Source organism: Crocodylus porosus, unplaced genomic scaffold, assembly GCF_001723895.1.
Source record: "Crocodylus porosus isolate Cpor-Errol unplaced genomic scaffold, CroPor_comp1, whole genome shotgun sequence".
NCBI classification, from domain to species: domain Eukaryota; kingdom Metazoa; phylum Chordata; order Crocodylia; family Crocodylidae; genus Crocodylus; species Crocodylus porosus.
In genome coordinates, this window is record NW_017728915.1 from 25,851,766 (window position 1) to 25,869,298 (window position 17,533).

Here is a 17,533-nt window from a genome sequence, read left to right on the forward strand (position 1 = left end):
CAGGGGTCCGGGGGGCTCCATCCCCTCCAGCCTGGCCGTGTAGCTGAGGCTGGCCCCACTCTGGGCCCCGGCTGGGGCAGGGGTGGGGAGGCAGCCAGGGCTGATGCAGCCAGCGCCTGGGTAGCCGGGAGGCAGGCGGGGCCGGTGGTGTGGCCAGGACTGGAGTGGCCAGAGCCGGGAGGCAGCCATGGCTGGTGCGGCACCCAGGGCTGGCATGGTTGGGGTTGGGGCCAGGGCTGGGGTGGCGTGGTACCTGGCAATGCTGCTGCTCCCCACCTTGGCCCTTCCCCCTTCGACTTTCCCCGGGGGGGGGTGGCATGTGTGCATGCATTCTCACCCCCCCCCCAATTTTGTTTACTTCCTCCGCCTATGGCCCTATGTCCGGCCGCTCACCGTTGCTGGCTTCATGTCCGGCCACTCACCACCCCTCCAGCCCCGCTGCCACCACCACCAGCTTCTTTGGGGCAGGGGGCCCCAAAAATGGGGGGCCGGCCCTGCCCACACTCAAACACACGGGACCTCTTTGAGAGAAACAGTTAAAGCAAATTGACTGCTGATATAAGTGGCTTTAAATTCTGCAGGAATCAATGCAGTCTGGGTCATGCCAAGCCTCTTTCCTTAGGTAGCTTCATTAAACCACCAAAGAAGTCAGAGATGGGAGCGTGCAGCAAAAGACCAATGGGATGCAAGAACCTGCCCCTCTCCCAAAACATCTCTCATGCCTTGGCTGTTTGTTGCCTGAAAACATCTAAAAGCCCAGAATTTCCATTATGGTTTATATACAAGTTACTGTTTAAGATACTGATTTATTGCAAACATAAAACAGAAAATAGTTCCTGTCCTGACAAGGTTCAGCAGATATTATTGCTGGGCTATGCCATCTGAGGCTGTGTGCCTTTGCCCACCCAGTACCCAGTCCCTGGGACTTCACTGCTATTGCTCCTTGGGCATAAGCTTGGGCCCATGCCCAAGACTTCACAAAATCATGTGCTGAGGCGGCAGGACTATAAGCCAAAGCATGAGAATGCAAGACTGAAGAAGAAAATGTGCTACAGGCAAAAAGATTAATCTAAGCTCCAAAATCAGTTTATCTCATGGCCTCTTACCAACCATGGCTGGATAAACTTGATTGTTGAGATGATTGATGCTCTATCGCCCACTTCTTTCAGGCCAGGAATGTTGGACGACTGCACAGAGAGACAGACACGGGTTATTCTACCCACTGGATGTCTGAGGAGATTCAATACTGGATCTTATTATATTCCAGCTTTTTGTTCTCTATTGTTTGTTTTGCAGAGCTAGGCTCTGTGCAGACTTACAGGAAAACACAGTTGCATCCAAAAGAGCTTGTATGCACAGCTCCGGTCTCTTCCGGTAGCTGTGGTTTGCACATGGTAAAACAACTTCCCATCACGCATACACGGTATTGGTGAAGGGTTATTTACCATGAAATCAACATCCTCTGTGAGTGCCGGGCATGAGAAAATGAACTCTGATCCTTATTACAAAGTTAATGATTCCCTCAGCTAGTTAAACTGTGTCTCGGTGGAACAAACCAGAACAGGAGTATGTGACAGTCACCTGTTTATTAAAAGGCAAAATACCTGAGGCCCAGTAATGCAATGAGCTGTACACAGGCAGACCTTCTCAGATGATCTGTCTCCATGCAAGTGCAAGGGCTAGAGATATCCAGACAAGACTCGCAAGTGTTTCTAGTGCATACTGCTGGTCTTGACCAAGGTCCACCTCACACTAGGAAGGCTCCTTGAAGCGCACTCACAAATCAAAGATTAACAATTTTGAAGGACCCCGAGTGAGGTTTGTCCTTCAGTAACTCCAGACGCTTCTCCTGCTGGCTATTCAAACTAGACTGTTGCATCTAAGAAAGTCCCATCAGCAAATCTCTCACCCCCATCCTCATTTATTAATGCAGAAAAATCAGCTTTTATGATGATCTTACAGCGCGCACATTCCATCCAAATTCATTGTTAGTTACTCCAATCATATATGGGACAGCATTGAACTCTTTTCTGGCCAGAAGCTCCTTGGGCGACTTGGGAAGCAATACGCCATCCACAACTAAAGGTATCATTGGGACTTCCTGAAGGGAAAAAAAACCCATCATTTGTTGGTTATATTTTACTTGCTTCTCTAATACAGAAAAATATCTAGTCCCTATGCCCACTCTAACTGCCCAACGGGGTTCAAGATATTAGAGATCTCTGTGAAATCTGTGCACCAGGTTGGAACATGTTTTTTGGGATAACAGCTTCTGATTGTTGGCTTGAGTCATAATGATCTGTCTATTGTGAAAACAGGCTGCAAGTTTTACAGCTTTTAAATTAATCTCTGAGACAATTAGTGCTGGCTCGAGTTGGTACTGGTGCATGCCCACACCTGAGCTTCACTGAAGCTATGCTGGCCCTGGTTGGCTGATGCAAAAATAAAAAAATATTGCGAGAAGCTGTTTGAGTGACTCTGTGCATGTTATTTTTCTGGAATTGGACTTTTAGGTTAAAGTTAAACCATCATTAAAAAAAAAAAAGCTTTAGAAAAATTTCAGCCAGGTTCAAACAAGCCGAAGTGCAAATTCTACACAGAGACAGAGCAGCTTCTACTGCCATATTGCATTTTGTTACCAGGGAGAGTTTCACCTACCTGTCCCAGACTACTGTTGAAGACCATCTCCTCCTTGGTCTTCTGTCTTAAGCAGTGAACAATGGCAACTGAACTGGTTGTCTCGCAGGCATATAACTTGGCCGCTTTCTGTATGTGATTTACAAAGACAAGGATTGGCGCTGTTTGGAAGGCGGTCATAGCAAGTTTACATATAACCCCTTCACAGCACACGTGCATACTACTCTTAGCGGTGTGGTGCTAGCCCATGCTATAGAAAGAACATCATGATAACAATATGAATCAAACACAACGAGGAAACTCAAACAAGGAGAATGAAAGGTGTATATGGAGAGAGATTTTAATTCCATGATGAAATTCACTTGACAGTATTGATGCTAAGACATTGTTATTGGATCATCTCTTGCCTCTTTGCTCATATTGAAAAACATGTACGATGTGAGGATTCTGATCTCATATTCACTTTCAAGATGTTTTGTTACATTAATTACTGTGGCAGCGTGCGGAGGAGCAGACGCATGACAAGCTAGTACCCCAGCACTCAGAGAAACTCAAAACCTCCTGAAGATGTTAGAATCTCCAGTTAGCGTTAAACCTGGTTTCATTGCAAAATGGAAGAGCATGAAAACAATTACCAGTACTTTCAAAAGCTCAGCATACATTTGCTTTGGGTTGGGGTTAGGGTAGATTAACCTTATTGGATGAAATGCAATTTAAACATTTTCTTTCTTTTTATTTTAACCCAAACATTAAGCATAACGTTTTTTTTGTTTTGTATTCTGAACAACCGAACACACACACAAAAGAACTGACCTGAGCAATGACTTCAACAGAAGGTAAGGCTCCAGAAACAAGGTGTGCAGTCCCACTCTCTGATATGGCCTTATGGAATAAGCCTTTGGACAAGGGAGACAAAACCTACAAGGGAGAAAAGGAAGCAAAGAGAACGCTAAGGGCACATTAAAGCCATAGTCCTGTCACTCTGTGCACAGATAGGTACACTGTATTCCACAAGAAAGGTAAACACATGCTTAATTTTTTAAGGATTAGGGTCTATGTTTGCAGACATTGTGCAATGTACCAATCCCATTTACTTTGTAAATGAGATTTCAGAAGTCCCACACTGAATGGTTGGGGTTTGCTTTTAAAAATTAAGTTTGCGTATTTATTGTAAGCCTACTAGTGCAGAAACAGAGACCGAGCCTGCAGACACGCCAAATATAGTAACAGATCCTGGATTGCCTCCAAAATGCTCAACATTTTTCTGAATCCACTGGAGAGCTGCTATTTGATCCAAATATGCCCAGTTTCCACGAGCATGTTCATCACCGGTACTGAAAGAAAATCAGCAGATAGGAAATTCTCAGTTAGTACATTAGCCTTTTCTCACCATAACTAGAAAGGGAATATGGATGTCATTGAGGTGCAACTATCACCTTGCTTTTACAATGCTATAAGACATACTAAGGCCCTTCATAAAACTGGAGCAACACAAACCACCCCAAAAATTGATGTCACCCAAAAAACAGTGATCCCAGGCAAGACACAAGTGGAAGGGAATCCCTGAATGTTGTTTTAAAAAGGCTAGTGTGGCTGTGAAAGATGCAGGAAGACCAAAGAAGCAATGAGAGAAGGCTGCAGGGACCCAGCTGACATCCCAGCAGAACTGCTCATATGGTCCTGCTAAAAAAGATAAAAAGGACAGAGCTTTTGAACTGAGTACTGGTGAAAGAGGCTGGGAACTGCAGCTCATGCTTGACTTCTGCTCTGTTTAGGGAAAAAGACATTTGATCTAAAAACAAACAACCCTCCCCCCCACCCAAGATTGCGCAAAAGGAACCCCTGACTCCAGCATCACTTTTAAATGTACCAGTTACATGGCAGTATCCTTTCAAGAGATGTGGACAAAATGCTATACCTGGGTAGTGGTAGACTTGAGAATAAAAACCAAAAGTCATGCTGAAGTTTTCCATAGTGCTGCCCATGCCATCAGGACTGAAGCAGTACCAACTTCCTGCCCTCTGCTGTGAAGATGCTGTTCACCATCCTACAGAGATCCTTGGCCTTTTATACTGCCTGAACCCTGCTTTACGGGAGGGCTGGGGGGCATGACTGGAATAGCTACAAAGGGAATGCTCTACATAGCCTCACCCTCCATCCTAATTAGGGGGTTGCTATCAACTGGGGCCGGACAGACTAGAATTTAAGACCCAACCCTCAACTGGAGTAAACCAGTAGAGCCCAATAAAACAATACATCTTTGAGTTAGATGCATTTAGGGTGATTTATATTAACCAGAGGAGCTGGCCCTGGAGGTTTGGTAATCTAATCCTCTCACTGTTTCCAGTGTGATAGGAAATATTCTTGAAAGGCTAAAATAGAGCATCTTACCTAAAGAATCCAAGCAGTCCTAATCTGTACTGAATGATCACCACCACCACGTCCTCGTAGGCTGAGAGGGCTGACCCGTCAAACCTGGACGCCCCACCAAATATAAAATTGCCTCCGTGGATCCACACCATCACCTCGGGAGAGAACAAGATGAAGAAAGCCTCTGTGTACAGCATGAACAATTTCATTTGGGAAAGAAAATACTCTGCAGGTAGCATCATCTTTGGTGATGAACAAGCATTATTATATTTCTGTTTCGTTCATCTGAAAAATACTAAGGACTACCAAAGCTGTAGTCACAGGCAGTCTTTAGTCTAAAAAGCACCGTCTAAGACTCATGCTCTTGCCAATTATTGAAAAGGGAAGACCTGTAGAAATATTTAAAAGAACCTAGGAGCAACACCCAAATTCTAACGTCACCCACAGGAACTGAGGCTTTAACTTCTTTGCGCTCCTCCACAAATCCTCTTTCACATTTCTTAATGATCAAAATAACATTTTTTAGTCCAGGTTAATATTTTGTTTCTTGCGATTTTTCAGGAAAAAGTAAACTTAAAATAGCCACTCATCTAGCTAAAAAAAAAGCCAAATTGGAAATTCTCCACAGGTAATGGTAAAAATGCCTAGATAATGCTGGCATTATCTAAGCCCCAGCTTCAAAACTGATTTGGGCAGATAGGAACCTCAGAATTAGATTCATAGGGATGGTCAGGCATCTTAACATAGGTGCGTGAACTAATTCTCAGATACACACAAACAGGCTAAGCATCAAGCCTGGGAAGTGAGTTGCCAAATCCGCCTATCTGGACCTGCTGTTGACTGAATACCTTGGCAGATCTGGCCCCCAGCCTCAGTGAAAAATAATGGAAATCAAAACTTGTCATAAGAGATGGGATGTTAATTCTAGTGATGCCCGGTAGAAAAAATTTCAACAGCAATTAAGTGACCTAAATGTCCAGGACTAAGTTTAGACTGTCAAGAGTGTCATCACGTATTGCAGTTGCAATGAGTTTATGAAGTTTGTACAGTTGATTGGCTTACAGGTAACTTGGTCTTCTTGTCTGAATCGGCGGGAGTATAAATATTTAGAAACAAACAGTCTTCAGAAGTTATGAGAGGAGCGTGCTTTTCTTTCCACGTTTGCTGAATTCTTCTCAGAAAGGTCAGGTCCTGGGGACAGCTACACAAGAGAGCAGAAAGGGTGAGCCCAGCAGCCCACAGCTGGAGCAGCAGCAGTAACGGAAAGTGAACAGACCCCCACCCTCACGGCCCACAACCTGAAAGCCCAGAACATTTTGCACAGCAAGAACAAAGATCTTAGCCCCTACTCTGTAACTGCCTCCAATGATTGCTACGCTCTCAGGGACACGATGGTTTTATGACAGTGGTGCTCAAACTCTTGGTGCCATGGGGCCATTCTGCAGGCTGATGGGGTCTGTGTCCCAGGATCAGGCCCATGCAGCTTGCCTCAGCCTCACACTGCTGCATTGGGGCCCCATACACCCCCTCTGCCCCATGCTCCCTCCACTCAGCCCTGCGCTGCAGGATCGGGCCCTGCCCCAAATCCAGCCAGCTCCCATGCCTGCCAATCTAGTGTGCTTACTGGCTTGCGGGTCCAAATATTTGGCAGCAGAGAAGCAGCAATTGCTCCCACCACTCTCCCACTGCCCAGTTTTTGGACCTGTGGGAACCCCTGTGAGCCAGATGGCAGGGCTCCATGGGCCAGATTTGGCCTGCGGGCCAGGAGATGAGCACCACAGTTTTAGGCGAACACAGTGCTGACCAGAAAGGCTGGTGCAGGAGGCAGTATGCAGGACTGAAGCCCTGCCCTACAGTCCCTCACTGTGCTCTATGTACGACCAGAAGCTAAAGCTGTTATTAGGCTGATGGTAGGCAGCAAATATCACACTCTGGGCACAGATTTTGAGCACAGATGGTTTCAGAGTGAATTTGAATTCATGGAAGAGCAGCAGCAGATCAGAGGTACAGAATGGGAGCAAAAGACAGAGTGACCAACAGTATCTTGTGATACGCATTTCAAATTTGGCCAATCTTACTTAGAGGCTCAGCAGGCTCCAGTGCACCCCATCCAAAAGGAGGGGTATTTGCACTGGTTGCAGTCACAAAACTGCTGCTGCTCATTTCACCGGCAGATTCTCCCAGTCATCCTTTCCTGGTCCAGTTGCATATATTTGGCCCATATTGAAATTTTAAATAAATGCATAAAGAACACGGAGGCCAAAGAGAAGGCAGCATGGATGAGAGCTGCACCTGCACCTCCTTGCTCGCAAGGAGAAGTCATAGCTAAGCTTGGAAAATGTCCCAGCTCTGGGTCCTCTTGCTTGTGTCTGTATATAGGACTAAGGAGCTGGAGGGTAGAAGTGCTGCTTGATAATTAGGGTGACCATACGAGACAATGTGAAATCCAAGACACTTCCCCACTCCCACCCCCTCCAAGTCAGTGCTGCTGCGGGCAGAGGTGGGGGCAGGATGGTGTGGTGCAGCTCTGATATTACCAGTCAGGCAGCTAAGGGAGGCAATAGCCCACTAATGACCCATTATTCTTTACCTCACAGGTGTTAACAATCATCTCCTCTTTTTAATGGTCATTCCACTAATCAAGCTCACTTATTTTAGGGCAATTTCACAGCTGTGCTGCTCTGCCTCCCTACCCCTGGGATGCTCTTCCACAGCCTGCTGGGACCTGCCTGGGAAATCCCGGCCAGAACTGTCTCAGCTAAATCAGGATGGTGACCACCCTGTTTATAATGATTGTCCTGCACGCCGAGGAATTTCAACAGGCAACAAGATACTCTGGTGCACAAAGGAAAGGATTTTAAACAGCTTCTCTTACATTATCTAACAGACTTATGAAAGGCTTATGAAGCACTTTAGTATTGTCAGCCCAGTGCCAGCCAATCCTGGCCGCTCCTCAAGGTCACTCCCTGGGCCAAAGATCGCGCACAAACAGTGACAAACAGCAATGGGAATGGTACGGCTCTCACAAGGGTGGGTAGGAAGTTGCATCTCTGACATCGGTCCATGGTTCAGGTGGCTCTGGAGGGGCAAACCTCAGGGACCCGACAGGTGGCTTTGCAAAAGGGATGCCAAGGAAAACATTCACGAGCCTGTCCGTTCCCTTCACGCGAGCTTGTGTCCCCTGGAGTCGCCCCTGGGACACAAACACTTCTGGCCGGGCACCTTCCTGTCCTGTGTAACATGCAAGGAAATATAATGAACACACACGTGGTGACAACAAGATTGGGCAGGAATCAGATTTCTCAAAGTTTCCTTCCTTCTGTTTGGAACCAAAAAACCAAAATCTTGAAAATGCTTTAGTCAAGTATGCAGATGTGTAGAAGAGGTTGATCACACTACCTCATTTCAATAATTTTTGCATGCTTTGGTTTGATCTTTTAGGAAATTTGACTTTATTCTTAAAAACAAACAAGCAACCCCCCCACCCCCAACCTGACTACAATTCTGCATGAAAAGTCACTTAGCCTGACCCTTTCCCACAACCAATTTTGGTTTCAACAAATCAGCCTTTTCCAGGGAAAAACATCCTTTGTCCAAGCAGTTCTGCTGAGAGCTGCTAGGCTGCCCTTGAGGGTGCCAGGGTTGTCCTCTCAAAGAACAGCACGAAGGGTGCATTATAGCCATGGCCGTGCTCTCCCGTGTGCTCAGGCAAATGCTTATGCACAGGCAGTTCTATGCTGTGCTCACACATTCAGAGACACTAAGACAAACTTCGGAAAAACTGACCCTGCATTTACAATGCAACCAACACAATAATAAGCAGTCTCCCTTCTTACCTGCAGCCCCAGAAGCGGTGAGCCCTGTACCACAAATCAGTGCAAAAAGCAATGAAATCTCACAAGCAGATGCCATTCTTATGCTGGGATTACAGGTTAGCTTGTTTTATGTGCTGGAAGATCAGGTACAAAGGTTCCACCGTGAATCAGCTTTGCCCGAGGGGCTGCAATTCAGGTCTCAAACATATTCTGGATTAACTGTCGAGACCACGACTGAATGCGGACTGCTCTGGCATCTTGCAAAGGAAAATAATTATTAACCTGAATCTGGCACAGGTCAGACAAGAACAGCTAGGAACAAGAGTACGCAATCATAGTTTCTAGCTGCTTTTAATCCCACAGACTGGGTATTACCCAAACTCCTTTTGACTTCTACCACCTGCTGACTGAAATTACAGCAGCTGGCTGCTTCCTTAACAACTAACCAAAACCAGACAAACGTGTTATTCAGTCCCACTGAAAAGCAACATTGCACCCAGGGGAGTTTGCTGGGCTTGCCAGGGATCCCACCCCTACAATTTGTCGTCCCCCACCCCCCCAAGATAAAGCTCAGCAGCAGCATTTTCAAAGTTTTGGCTGTTTGTCCAAGATAAAAAATGCTGAGGCAGGGAGGGGTTGGCAGGGATAGCACGAAATGCAAGGGGCAGATTATAGCCGCATTCTGTTTCTGTGCACCAAGCCGGAGAGGGTTTGTGGAGGAGCTGCCGCAGCATCCTCGAAAGAACGAGTTGCTTTCTTCCAGTACCTGGGGAGGGGGCAAGCTACCCGAACAGGAGCAGGGAGGGCTAGAGCCCTGGTCACCCCTCAGCTGGTGAGCAGAAATAGGTGCCCAGCAGGTGGGAGGGAGGGAGGGTGAGGAGTCCAGCCTCCAGTTGTCTGGTGTGGCAAACAACTTTCCCCTGCACTCCGGGGAACTCTGTAATACTCTCTCCCATGGGGGTTAACTAGCACCACCACATCCTTAGGGCTAAGCCTAAGAGTCACAACCTGGCCCCCAGAGGGCCAGATCCACCAAGGCTCCGTTCCCCACGAGGTGGGCTTTATTCAGTCCACCCCTGCCGGACAGATGTGCCCTCTGTTCTTCTCCAGACGGGCTCATTTTCCTCTTCCCACTCCCTTGAGGAATCTTTTAGCTTCCTCCCAAACAAAGGCCCAGTGGTCCACAACAGTCAACTCCACTTTGCACTGTTCCTGGCTTCTCTGCCTTGCTACTCTACCTGGGGGAGGTTCATAGATTCATATACGTTTGGGTCGGAAGGGACCTCAGTAGATCATCAAGTCTGACCCCAGATATTACAGGTATTAAATCCCTTGCCCTGGCCTTAATCAACCTCCAGCAGGATACTAATATTCTTCTAGGGAGGCACGGGAGTCTTACCTACACTGGGGATTCAAAGACTCTCCCCAGCTGCTGCTCGTTGCTGCCACAGTTGCAGTCCAGTCTGTGCACCCCAGTTTTCAGGTGTAGCATCTGTGCATCAGGTTACTGCCGGAAAAGCAGCAGCGATTAAAATTAGGTAACAATGTCTTCATTTTTAATTTAAATGTCTGCAGTAAAGATGCTTTTTTCAAACCAAAGACAATTACCAGTAGCAGAACTTGGTGTGAGCAAGTTGGGCACCAGACCCCGGATGCCAACTAAGTAGGGGCACTAGGCTGCTTCTCCTGCTGGTTCATGGACTCTGCAGGGGTGAGGGCAATTCTGTTGGCACCCTCCTAAGTTAGTGCCTGGTGCCCCATTCAGTCACACCAAGTTATGGTGATTTTAGTTTCAGAACCACATCTTTACTGTAGACATTAAATTAAAAATGTTGACACTATTATTACCTAATAATGTGTAGTAGTCACAGCTTACAAGGACCTACACACTGAGGTATCAGCAAGCAAATAAAATCTCAGTGCTCTTGTTTATGTAGTTTTCCGAGGAAGAGTAAATGACAATGATAAGAAGAAATTATTTGTGCAAAATGTAACATGGTGCAGTTTTACAAGATGGTAAAACAAATCTAGTTAAGAAATGCTTTACCCTCTGAGAAACATGTTAATGTTTTGTTTCTCTGTGTGTGATTGGTCCTTCTAGAGGTTTGGTACATGAGAACCTGAGTTACCCTTTAGCAATATTACAAGGGTCATTCAGAAAGTAATACCTCTTACTTTTTATCCTCAGCCAAAAGGATTGAAAAGTATTAAAAACAAACAGAGCGTGTCCATCACCACTGCATACACAGCTGTTTTTCAAAATAGTAATGCACCCCAATTTTGATTTTCTAAACAAGCCACGGGCATGGAGGCTGTTCTTCTCGAGTTTTTCCCTACAGAAGCCAATCCCTGCAACAGACAGGTTAACTGAAGAAGAGGATGTCCAACTTTTGACGCTGCTCAAATAGTAATGGAACAAATCCTCAGTTGCATTTTTGCCTCTATTACGAGCAGCTTGCACAACATGCAATATCTTGTCACTAATCACTGCAGGCTTTTCAGGTACAAAAAACACTGAGCAATCAAAACAGCGATTCCTGGGTCTGTGCTCAAAGTACTTTACTAGTGTTGTCACACACCAGTTTCCTTCCTCTGCATGTGTAGCTTTGATTTTATCAGCTTCCCACTGCCTCAGCTGTACCATGCAGTCACATGACTTTAAAGTGACCGACGTGCGGCAACTCCGTTTCGAAGGCATCACGTCTGCACCTGTAGGTATCCTATGTTGAGTACAGCAAAACAAGTTTGGGCCTTTCCAAACTTTGCTACACATATTGCAATAGCATCTGAGAAAGAGCTTATGAATTTTTTACCAGATCAAATTTGTGGCAGGATGCAATCCGGTACTCCTACCAAAATCACCTGAACGAACACTTTGATCATTTACCATTCCGTCATAATACTAAGCAGGTTATTGCTTTAACCCTGACAGTCACCCCTTTAAAAACATGCATTACATGTAAACAATATTTTTTCATTTTTTTCATAAAGAAAAAGCTGTAAAAGTGGCTGCCTGGATACAATACCCTGCTACCTAACTTCTTGTAGACTGCTGGCTTATGTTTCTACAGTATATTGAAGTTTGCTTGGTTTCAGTGAAATACTGGATCCCGGAAGCTTTGGCTTTCATTTCAACAACAGCTTCTCTACCACATATTGAGAAATTTCTTGTTGTAATATTGTATACAATTGGCTTAACTTGTCTGGTCTTTCTTTTAAAGGACACAACCATACTATTGAAGGTAATAGTTTAAGTCAATCCCTCATCTTAAGTCCTCAAAAACAGATATCTCTTCCTTCACTCTTGCAGTGCCTCACACAAGACAGACGTGTGAAGTCAATTTATTGTTAGGCGGTTCAGAGTTTATGTGAAGAATTAAGATAGACACACTTAGCACTGTAAGTCAGGAACGCATTGGTTTATTTGGATACAAAGTTAATTTCAACTAGGGACAGGTTGATTTATTTGGATACAAAGTTAATTTCAACTACACGAAGCAGTTACACCCATTTGTGAAGTGATACAAATTACAAAGCCAGGAAACCTAGAGAGATGAGCCAGGCTTCTTCTAAAGCAAGATGAAGTTGGCAGAGACGTGTCAGTTCTTGGATGCTCTACACCGCCTGCTGTCACGGACGTGACCACGTGTGTGGTGGCCTTTTTACATTTCTCTCCTGGCACCTACAGGCAGAGGGCAGGGGAGTTATGCACAGGGGTCTGCTGAGCTCAAGGTGGTGGCTGGCCAGTTTTGCAGGCAGATCTTGGGGCCAGCAGCCATTTTCATAAGGCAAGTGTGGTGGGCCCCCACATCCTTTTGGTGACCCCACCCCATGCCACTGATTGGCTGTGAGGGCTATCCATCATGTGGCCCTGCCCCCTTGCTGCTGACTGGCTGCCCATCATATGGCCCCACCCCTCACTGCTGATTCACTAGGAAGGCTGTCCATTATGTGGCCCTGCCTCTTGCCACCAATTGGTGGAGGGGGCAGGGCTGCATGACAGACAACCCTCACAGCCAATCAGTAGCAAGGGGTGGAGGCAGCAGACATCCTGCCCTTGCTCCTTCCAGCTGGGCTGCCAGGAGGCTCCCCAGATAGAGCCAGCATTGAATTTTTGGTAATTTTTTTCCCCCAGGAGCCCATGCTTTTTTGCAGAGCCTGCCCCTCCCCCCCCCCCCAAAATTGCAGTTTCTGTGAAAACTGCACAATAGCGATTTTTGTAGCTCCTTAGTTATGCATCTTTGTAGACCAACTACAAAAAAACTCATAAAATTAATCATAAAAAGTTAATCATTAACTTTAATTTTAAAAATTAATCATTAAAAATACACTCGTGTCTCTATTCGTTGCATGCTATTTTGCTTATATGCGACGACCTTATCTATACCAGAAACTCGCTTTGTGCAAGAAAAAAACTGATCTTATGCAAAGAAGCATGCAACGCAGCTATGCAGTGACGCGAGTGATGCATTGTGGGAGGGCGAGTGAAGCGGGTATGCGATGCCATCGTGCACTTGCCTCAGTCTCACATTGTCAATTGCTATTTGCACTCACGTTGTGGAGCGTCTATTTGCTTTTATTATTGAATTTAGTGAAATGTCGTCTAAGTGATCTTCTAGTGCATCTCCTAACCCTCCTCCTGAGCCAGCCGTGAAGCAAAAAAAGGTGGCTAGTACACATCCCTATTAATTACATGTAAGAATGAATTTGCTTTATGCGAGGCTTTTTTGGAAAGCAACCCTCACATCAGAGAGAGACCCGAGTGCAGTGTAGGTACAAGTTCAGTCAGAACATTAACAGTCCCGAGAAGCAGTGCTAATTTGAGACGCAAGGGTGTGCTTTTTGGCAATATATTTTAGAGGACAAATTGAATAGCTGGGAGTAGCTTAGTAAATGAGTTCTCAGGCACAAAGTGCTCTTCTTCAGGTCTGGAAATGAAGCAGTGCCGAAGCTAAATTCCACATAAAACGCTGACTTCTGTTTAGCTCCAGTAGGTAAACAAAAGCAGCTCAAAGAAGCAGAAGAGAGCTGTAAAAATGGGGAGCAAAGAAGTTATCAAAAACTGCTACAGACGGGTAAAGGGGCAGTTCAACTAGATAACCTAATTGTGTGAAAGAATAAGAACATTCAAAAAGAAAGAGGCTCACTTCTATCCAGAGAGTATAGAGAAATTAAAGAGCAGGCAAATTATCATGAGCCATTGCCTGTGGTTTTTAGTGTCCAGTAAAATTTAGGAATTTTTGTTTCCAGGTCCATGTTCTGGAGGTCTTCTGCAGATTTAATTCAGTACAACAATCATGAAAAGTGTTTTCCTTTGCTGACTGGATATTTTTTCCCTTTTGAATTAATCTGGGAGTGCTGTAGTAGTTTAGTTGCCCCCATGGAGGCTACGTGGGTGAATCAGATACACCGGATGAGATGCACCGTTTTCTGTGATAGGCATGTGTAGGATCTGTGGACTCTGAGGGTTCTGCTGCAGGGTGGTGCTGATTGTACTGGTAATGGGGAGGTGTTGATAAGTTTTGCACTTTGCACTTGTTATTTGGGTATGGTTAAGTTCCATTTGGTGTTTATTGGTCAGCGGCTTCTGAAGGTAGTCCGATAAAAGTCATCATCAAAACCCCTTGCTTCTCACATATTACTTTGTTCATCATAGCTACAGCACCACTAACTCTACTACTAATCCACAAGGAAAGACAGTTTTTATCTTCAAAGGAGTAAACATCTGAACCAAATGGGTGGACATTTGGGTTTGGCACCACTTCCCATCTTATCATTAAGATCCTATTCAAGGCGTAAAAATGTGAACCACAATTATCAGATCAGCATTTTGCTTAGACAAACTGAAGGAACTATTATAAAATGTTACCAGTTACAGCTCTGTGCGTTTTTCCTTGTCCTTGATTGTTTTTAGTTTCTCAGCTAAGGTTTTTGTCCAGAATTCGCTTCTCTTCTCTTTTAGTTTCTGTCCTTTCCCTTGCTTTAGATTAAATTCCAGGTATTGCTCCTTCAGGTCAAAGACTGGCCATTCCATCAAATCATCGCCATTAGGATTTCTGGAGAAAACCATAATGAAGAATAAAATCCCCATTTAAACTACTGAGAGCTGACAAATGCAGACACTACAACACAATTTTACTGCATCATGCATCTTACCCATTCCGTGCAAAGTTAGCCCAATATTTCATCATTTTTCGGCTAAGCTGTTTCTCTTCCTCTGTACCATTACCTGAAAGAGGTTACAAACTTTAGTGTAGCCAGTAATCAAACTATTACAAATGAAATGCAGACTCTGATAGCATGGGCAAATAAAACTTATCAAGAAACAGACTGCAACAGAACTCAATTCTCACATCCCTGCTTGTGAGTCACAGAGAGTGAAATATGTATTCATGACAAGCACTTAAGAAATACAAGTTACTCCCTCTACAGGACAAGGAGCATTTTGTCATGTGATGGTTTCTATCTATGTACTTCACCCTGGGGACTGCCATGCTCTGGTGATCAGAACGGTAGCATCCATTGCTCTGTACTGGTCTTGCACCAATCAAAACTGAAGAAAAGGTCCAAATGCTACTCAGCCTCTTTTCCACTGCAGAATTCAAAATGTCACAAGACCCTGGGGGAAGAGGATGGTGGCCCCTGGAATACACAAGACATTGCACCCCAAAGAACTCTACCTACTGTATAGAGGGTAACTTTTTTTTTTTTTTAATTGCTTGTTATTAAACATATCCCACCATTGGTGTGCCACAAACAGATATCTGATTTAAGCGGAAAGATGTTTTCAGTTTAGCTCAAAGGGGATTGTAATAGAGCTCTGCCAGAAAAACCCCAAAACAAAACATGCAGCTTTGATGCTTCTACAGTGGGACCATGTTGTGTAAAATCATGGACCACTCAGAAATGGCCGTCTTGTAAGATATCTGAAATAAATGGAAACTGCGGAAGTGATGGGCCCTGGTATGGAAGCTTGAGGACACTCAGGTTCTAGTAGGCACCACTAACCAGAAATCTCCAAGCTCAAGTACATGGGGTGCTGGTGTAATGGGAACAGAATGGCATACAGGGACAAATTCTTAATTTATTTCTACCTGTGCAATAAGAATTTATTTCTACCTGAGATAAATTTAACAATCTTTGCATTCTCCTTTGCCTGAGAAAGAGCACGTGAGCACAGAAGTCTGGAAATTAAGAACATTTTTTGTAACTGTCTAGTTGGTCTAATAAAAGTTATTATGTCTACCATGTTGACTGCTTTTACTTTTAGACCAACACAGCTACAACCTCATCCCTCTACCAATAAGAAAACCTGCCCTGCCCAAGCTAAATCTGTGTCTTGTGTACAGGACACTTCAAATAATGAAGGTGTGGTACTATCAGCATGTCTTCAGGCACAGCAAGTTACCTACTTCAACTGCAACATTCTTGAATGCAAGGATTAATTCAGAAGCTTAAAAAAAAAAATCCAACATCCCATAAGGATATACTCAGTCTATCGTCTGAAAGTTCAGGCCCGACCAGACAAAACATGAAGAGGAGCAAATCATCCAGATAGCAAGTGACCTTTGCCAGATACTCAATAATCTTAGTGGGACGTGTTTTTGCATTGGTCACCAATGGCCACAGTAACACTAAACTTAGTTTTACATCCTGTAATTTATGGGCTTTTGTCCAAACTGCACTATAAACTGTGCTAATAATTGTTACTGTTTATATGAAGTGCTTGTCCTGTAAAAGTGCAAGGGCTGATATTAGAGATTAGGTTAGTGAGGAATAAGGGGAAAGCTGCTGAGGGAATGCTAACATCAGCTTGGCCCTCTGGCTGGCTAGACAGCAAGCAAAGGGTGGTACAGGGCTCTGAATAGGCTACAGCCGCTAGGTAACGTTCCCTCTAAGGTGTAGTGATCCATGGGCATGCCATTTCCGTCTGTTCCCAAATTGGTCCTGCCTCCCCCTTTTAGCACACACCAGGGGACTGCCTGCATTCAGGAGCATAAGACTAAAAGGGACCTGCTGGGAAGTCTCAGGCAAAGCCCCTGCACATGCTGGCAGACAACTGTGCAAAGGGGTTCACAGCATCCACTCCAGCTCCTTTTGTACACTGTAGGTCCAGGGCAGCCCCTGCCCTAAAACCCCACTGTGGGCCACAGGATGGGAGCTGGACACACAACAGGAGCACCGAGACCTTTGCCATGGCAGTGGCAGGCCGTTTCTTGGGCAAGATGTGTTCAAACAGACCTAGACAGCTGACCATACCCCATGCTAGAAGCAGGCAAAATCCCACAGTCCTTGCACCTGGGAGGCCTTTCAATACCTCCGGGGGTGCCAGCACCCTTTCTGGCTGTGGCCAGTGTCCAGGGCTTAAAGGCGAGAGGGGCAAGCTCTTCCTTGCTCCTTCAGGTGACCAACAAAAGCCCTGAAGCCTGGGGCTACAACCCACCGATCTCCTCTCACAAGGTAGGTTCTCCATTCCTCCAACTGCCCTGGGCCAGGGAGGCACATGGCGTCAGGGCGAAGTGCACTTGAAGTGGTTGGGGAGTGGAGCAGTTCCCTGGAGCCAGCAGAGCTGGCGTGGTGTCTGGCTTTGCCCCAGCCCTCATTCCTGCGCCCACCTTGGGGAGGAAGTGCTGCCTGCCCTGTGCCGCTCCCTCCCCACGGGAATGCTGGCACAGTGAGGAGCGAGGAGCAGAGGGCCCCACGCAGCCGAG

General features: G+C 45.5%; 2 protein-coding genes and 1 long non-coding RNA gene across 3 annotated transcripts in view; 1 reads left to right on the plus strand and 2 right to left on the minus strand.

Moving 5' to 3' along the window:
- LOC109310611 (fatty acyl-CoA hydrolase precursor, medium chain-like) overlaps window positions 1-9,639 on the minus strand; it is a 15,325-nt gene extending 5,686 nt beyond the window's left edge. The window contains exons 1-9 of the mRNA XM_019535870.1: window positions 8,844-9,639; window positions 8,034-8,238; window positions 6,070-6,208; window positions 5,029-5,162; window positions 3,818-3,971; window positions 3,451-3,555; window positions 2,659-2,766; window positions 1,961-2,101; window positions 1,107-1,187 (exon numbers count right to left, since the gene is read on the minus strand). Coding sequence (XP_019391415.1) covers window positions 1,107-1,187; window positions 1,961-2,101; window positions 2,659-2,766; window positions 3,451-3,555; window positions 3,818-3,971; window positions 5,029-5,162; window positions 6,070-6,208; window positions 8,034-8,238; window positions 8,844-8,919 — 1,143 coding nt within the window. The 5' untranslated portion in view covers window positions 8,920-9,639. The remainder of the gene's footprint in view (window positions 1-1,106; window positions 1,188-1,960; window positions 2,102-2,658; window positions 2,767-3,450; window positions 3,556-3,817; window positions 3,972-5,028; window positions 5,163-6,069; window positions 6,209-8,033; window positions 8,239-8,843) is intronic.
- A 2,215-nt stretch (window positions 9,640-11,854) lies between these two features.
- Window positions 11,855-13,077, plus strand: LOC109310616. The gene is made up of 2 exons (XR_002101272.1): window positions 11,855-12,278; window positions 12,321-13,077. It is a non-coding gene; the product is annotated as an uncharacterized LOC109310616 (long non-coding RNA).
- Window positions 13,078-13,173: 96 nt separating this feature from the next.
- Window positions 13,174-17,533, minus strand: part of LOC109310613 (fatty acyl-CoA hydrolase precursor, medium chain-like) — a 33,529-nt gene continuing 29,169 nt past the window's right edge. The window contains exons 12-13 of the mRNA XM_019535872.1: window positions 14,979-15,051; window positions 13,174-14,878 (exon numbers count right to left, since the gene is read on the minus strand). Coding sequence (XP_019391417.1) covers window positions 14,695-14,878; window positions 14,979-15,051 — 257 coding nt within the window. The 3' untranslated portion in view covers window positions 13,174-14,694. The remainder of the gene's footprint in view (window positions 14,879-14,978; window positions 15,052-17,533) is intronic.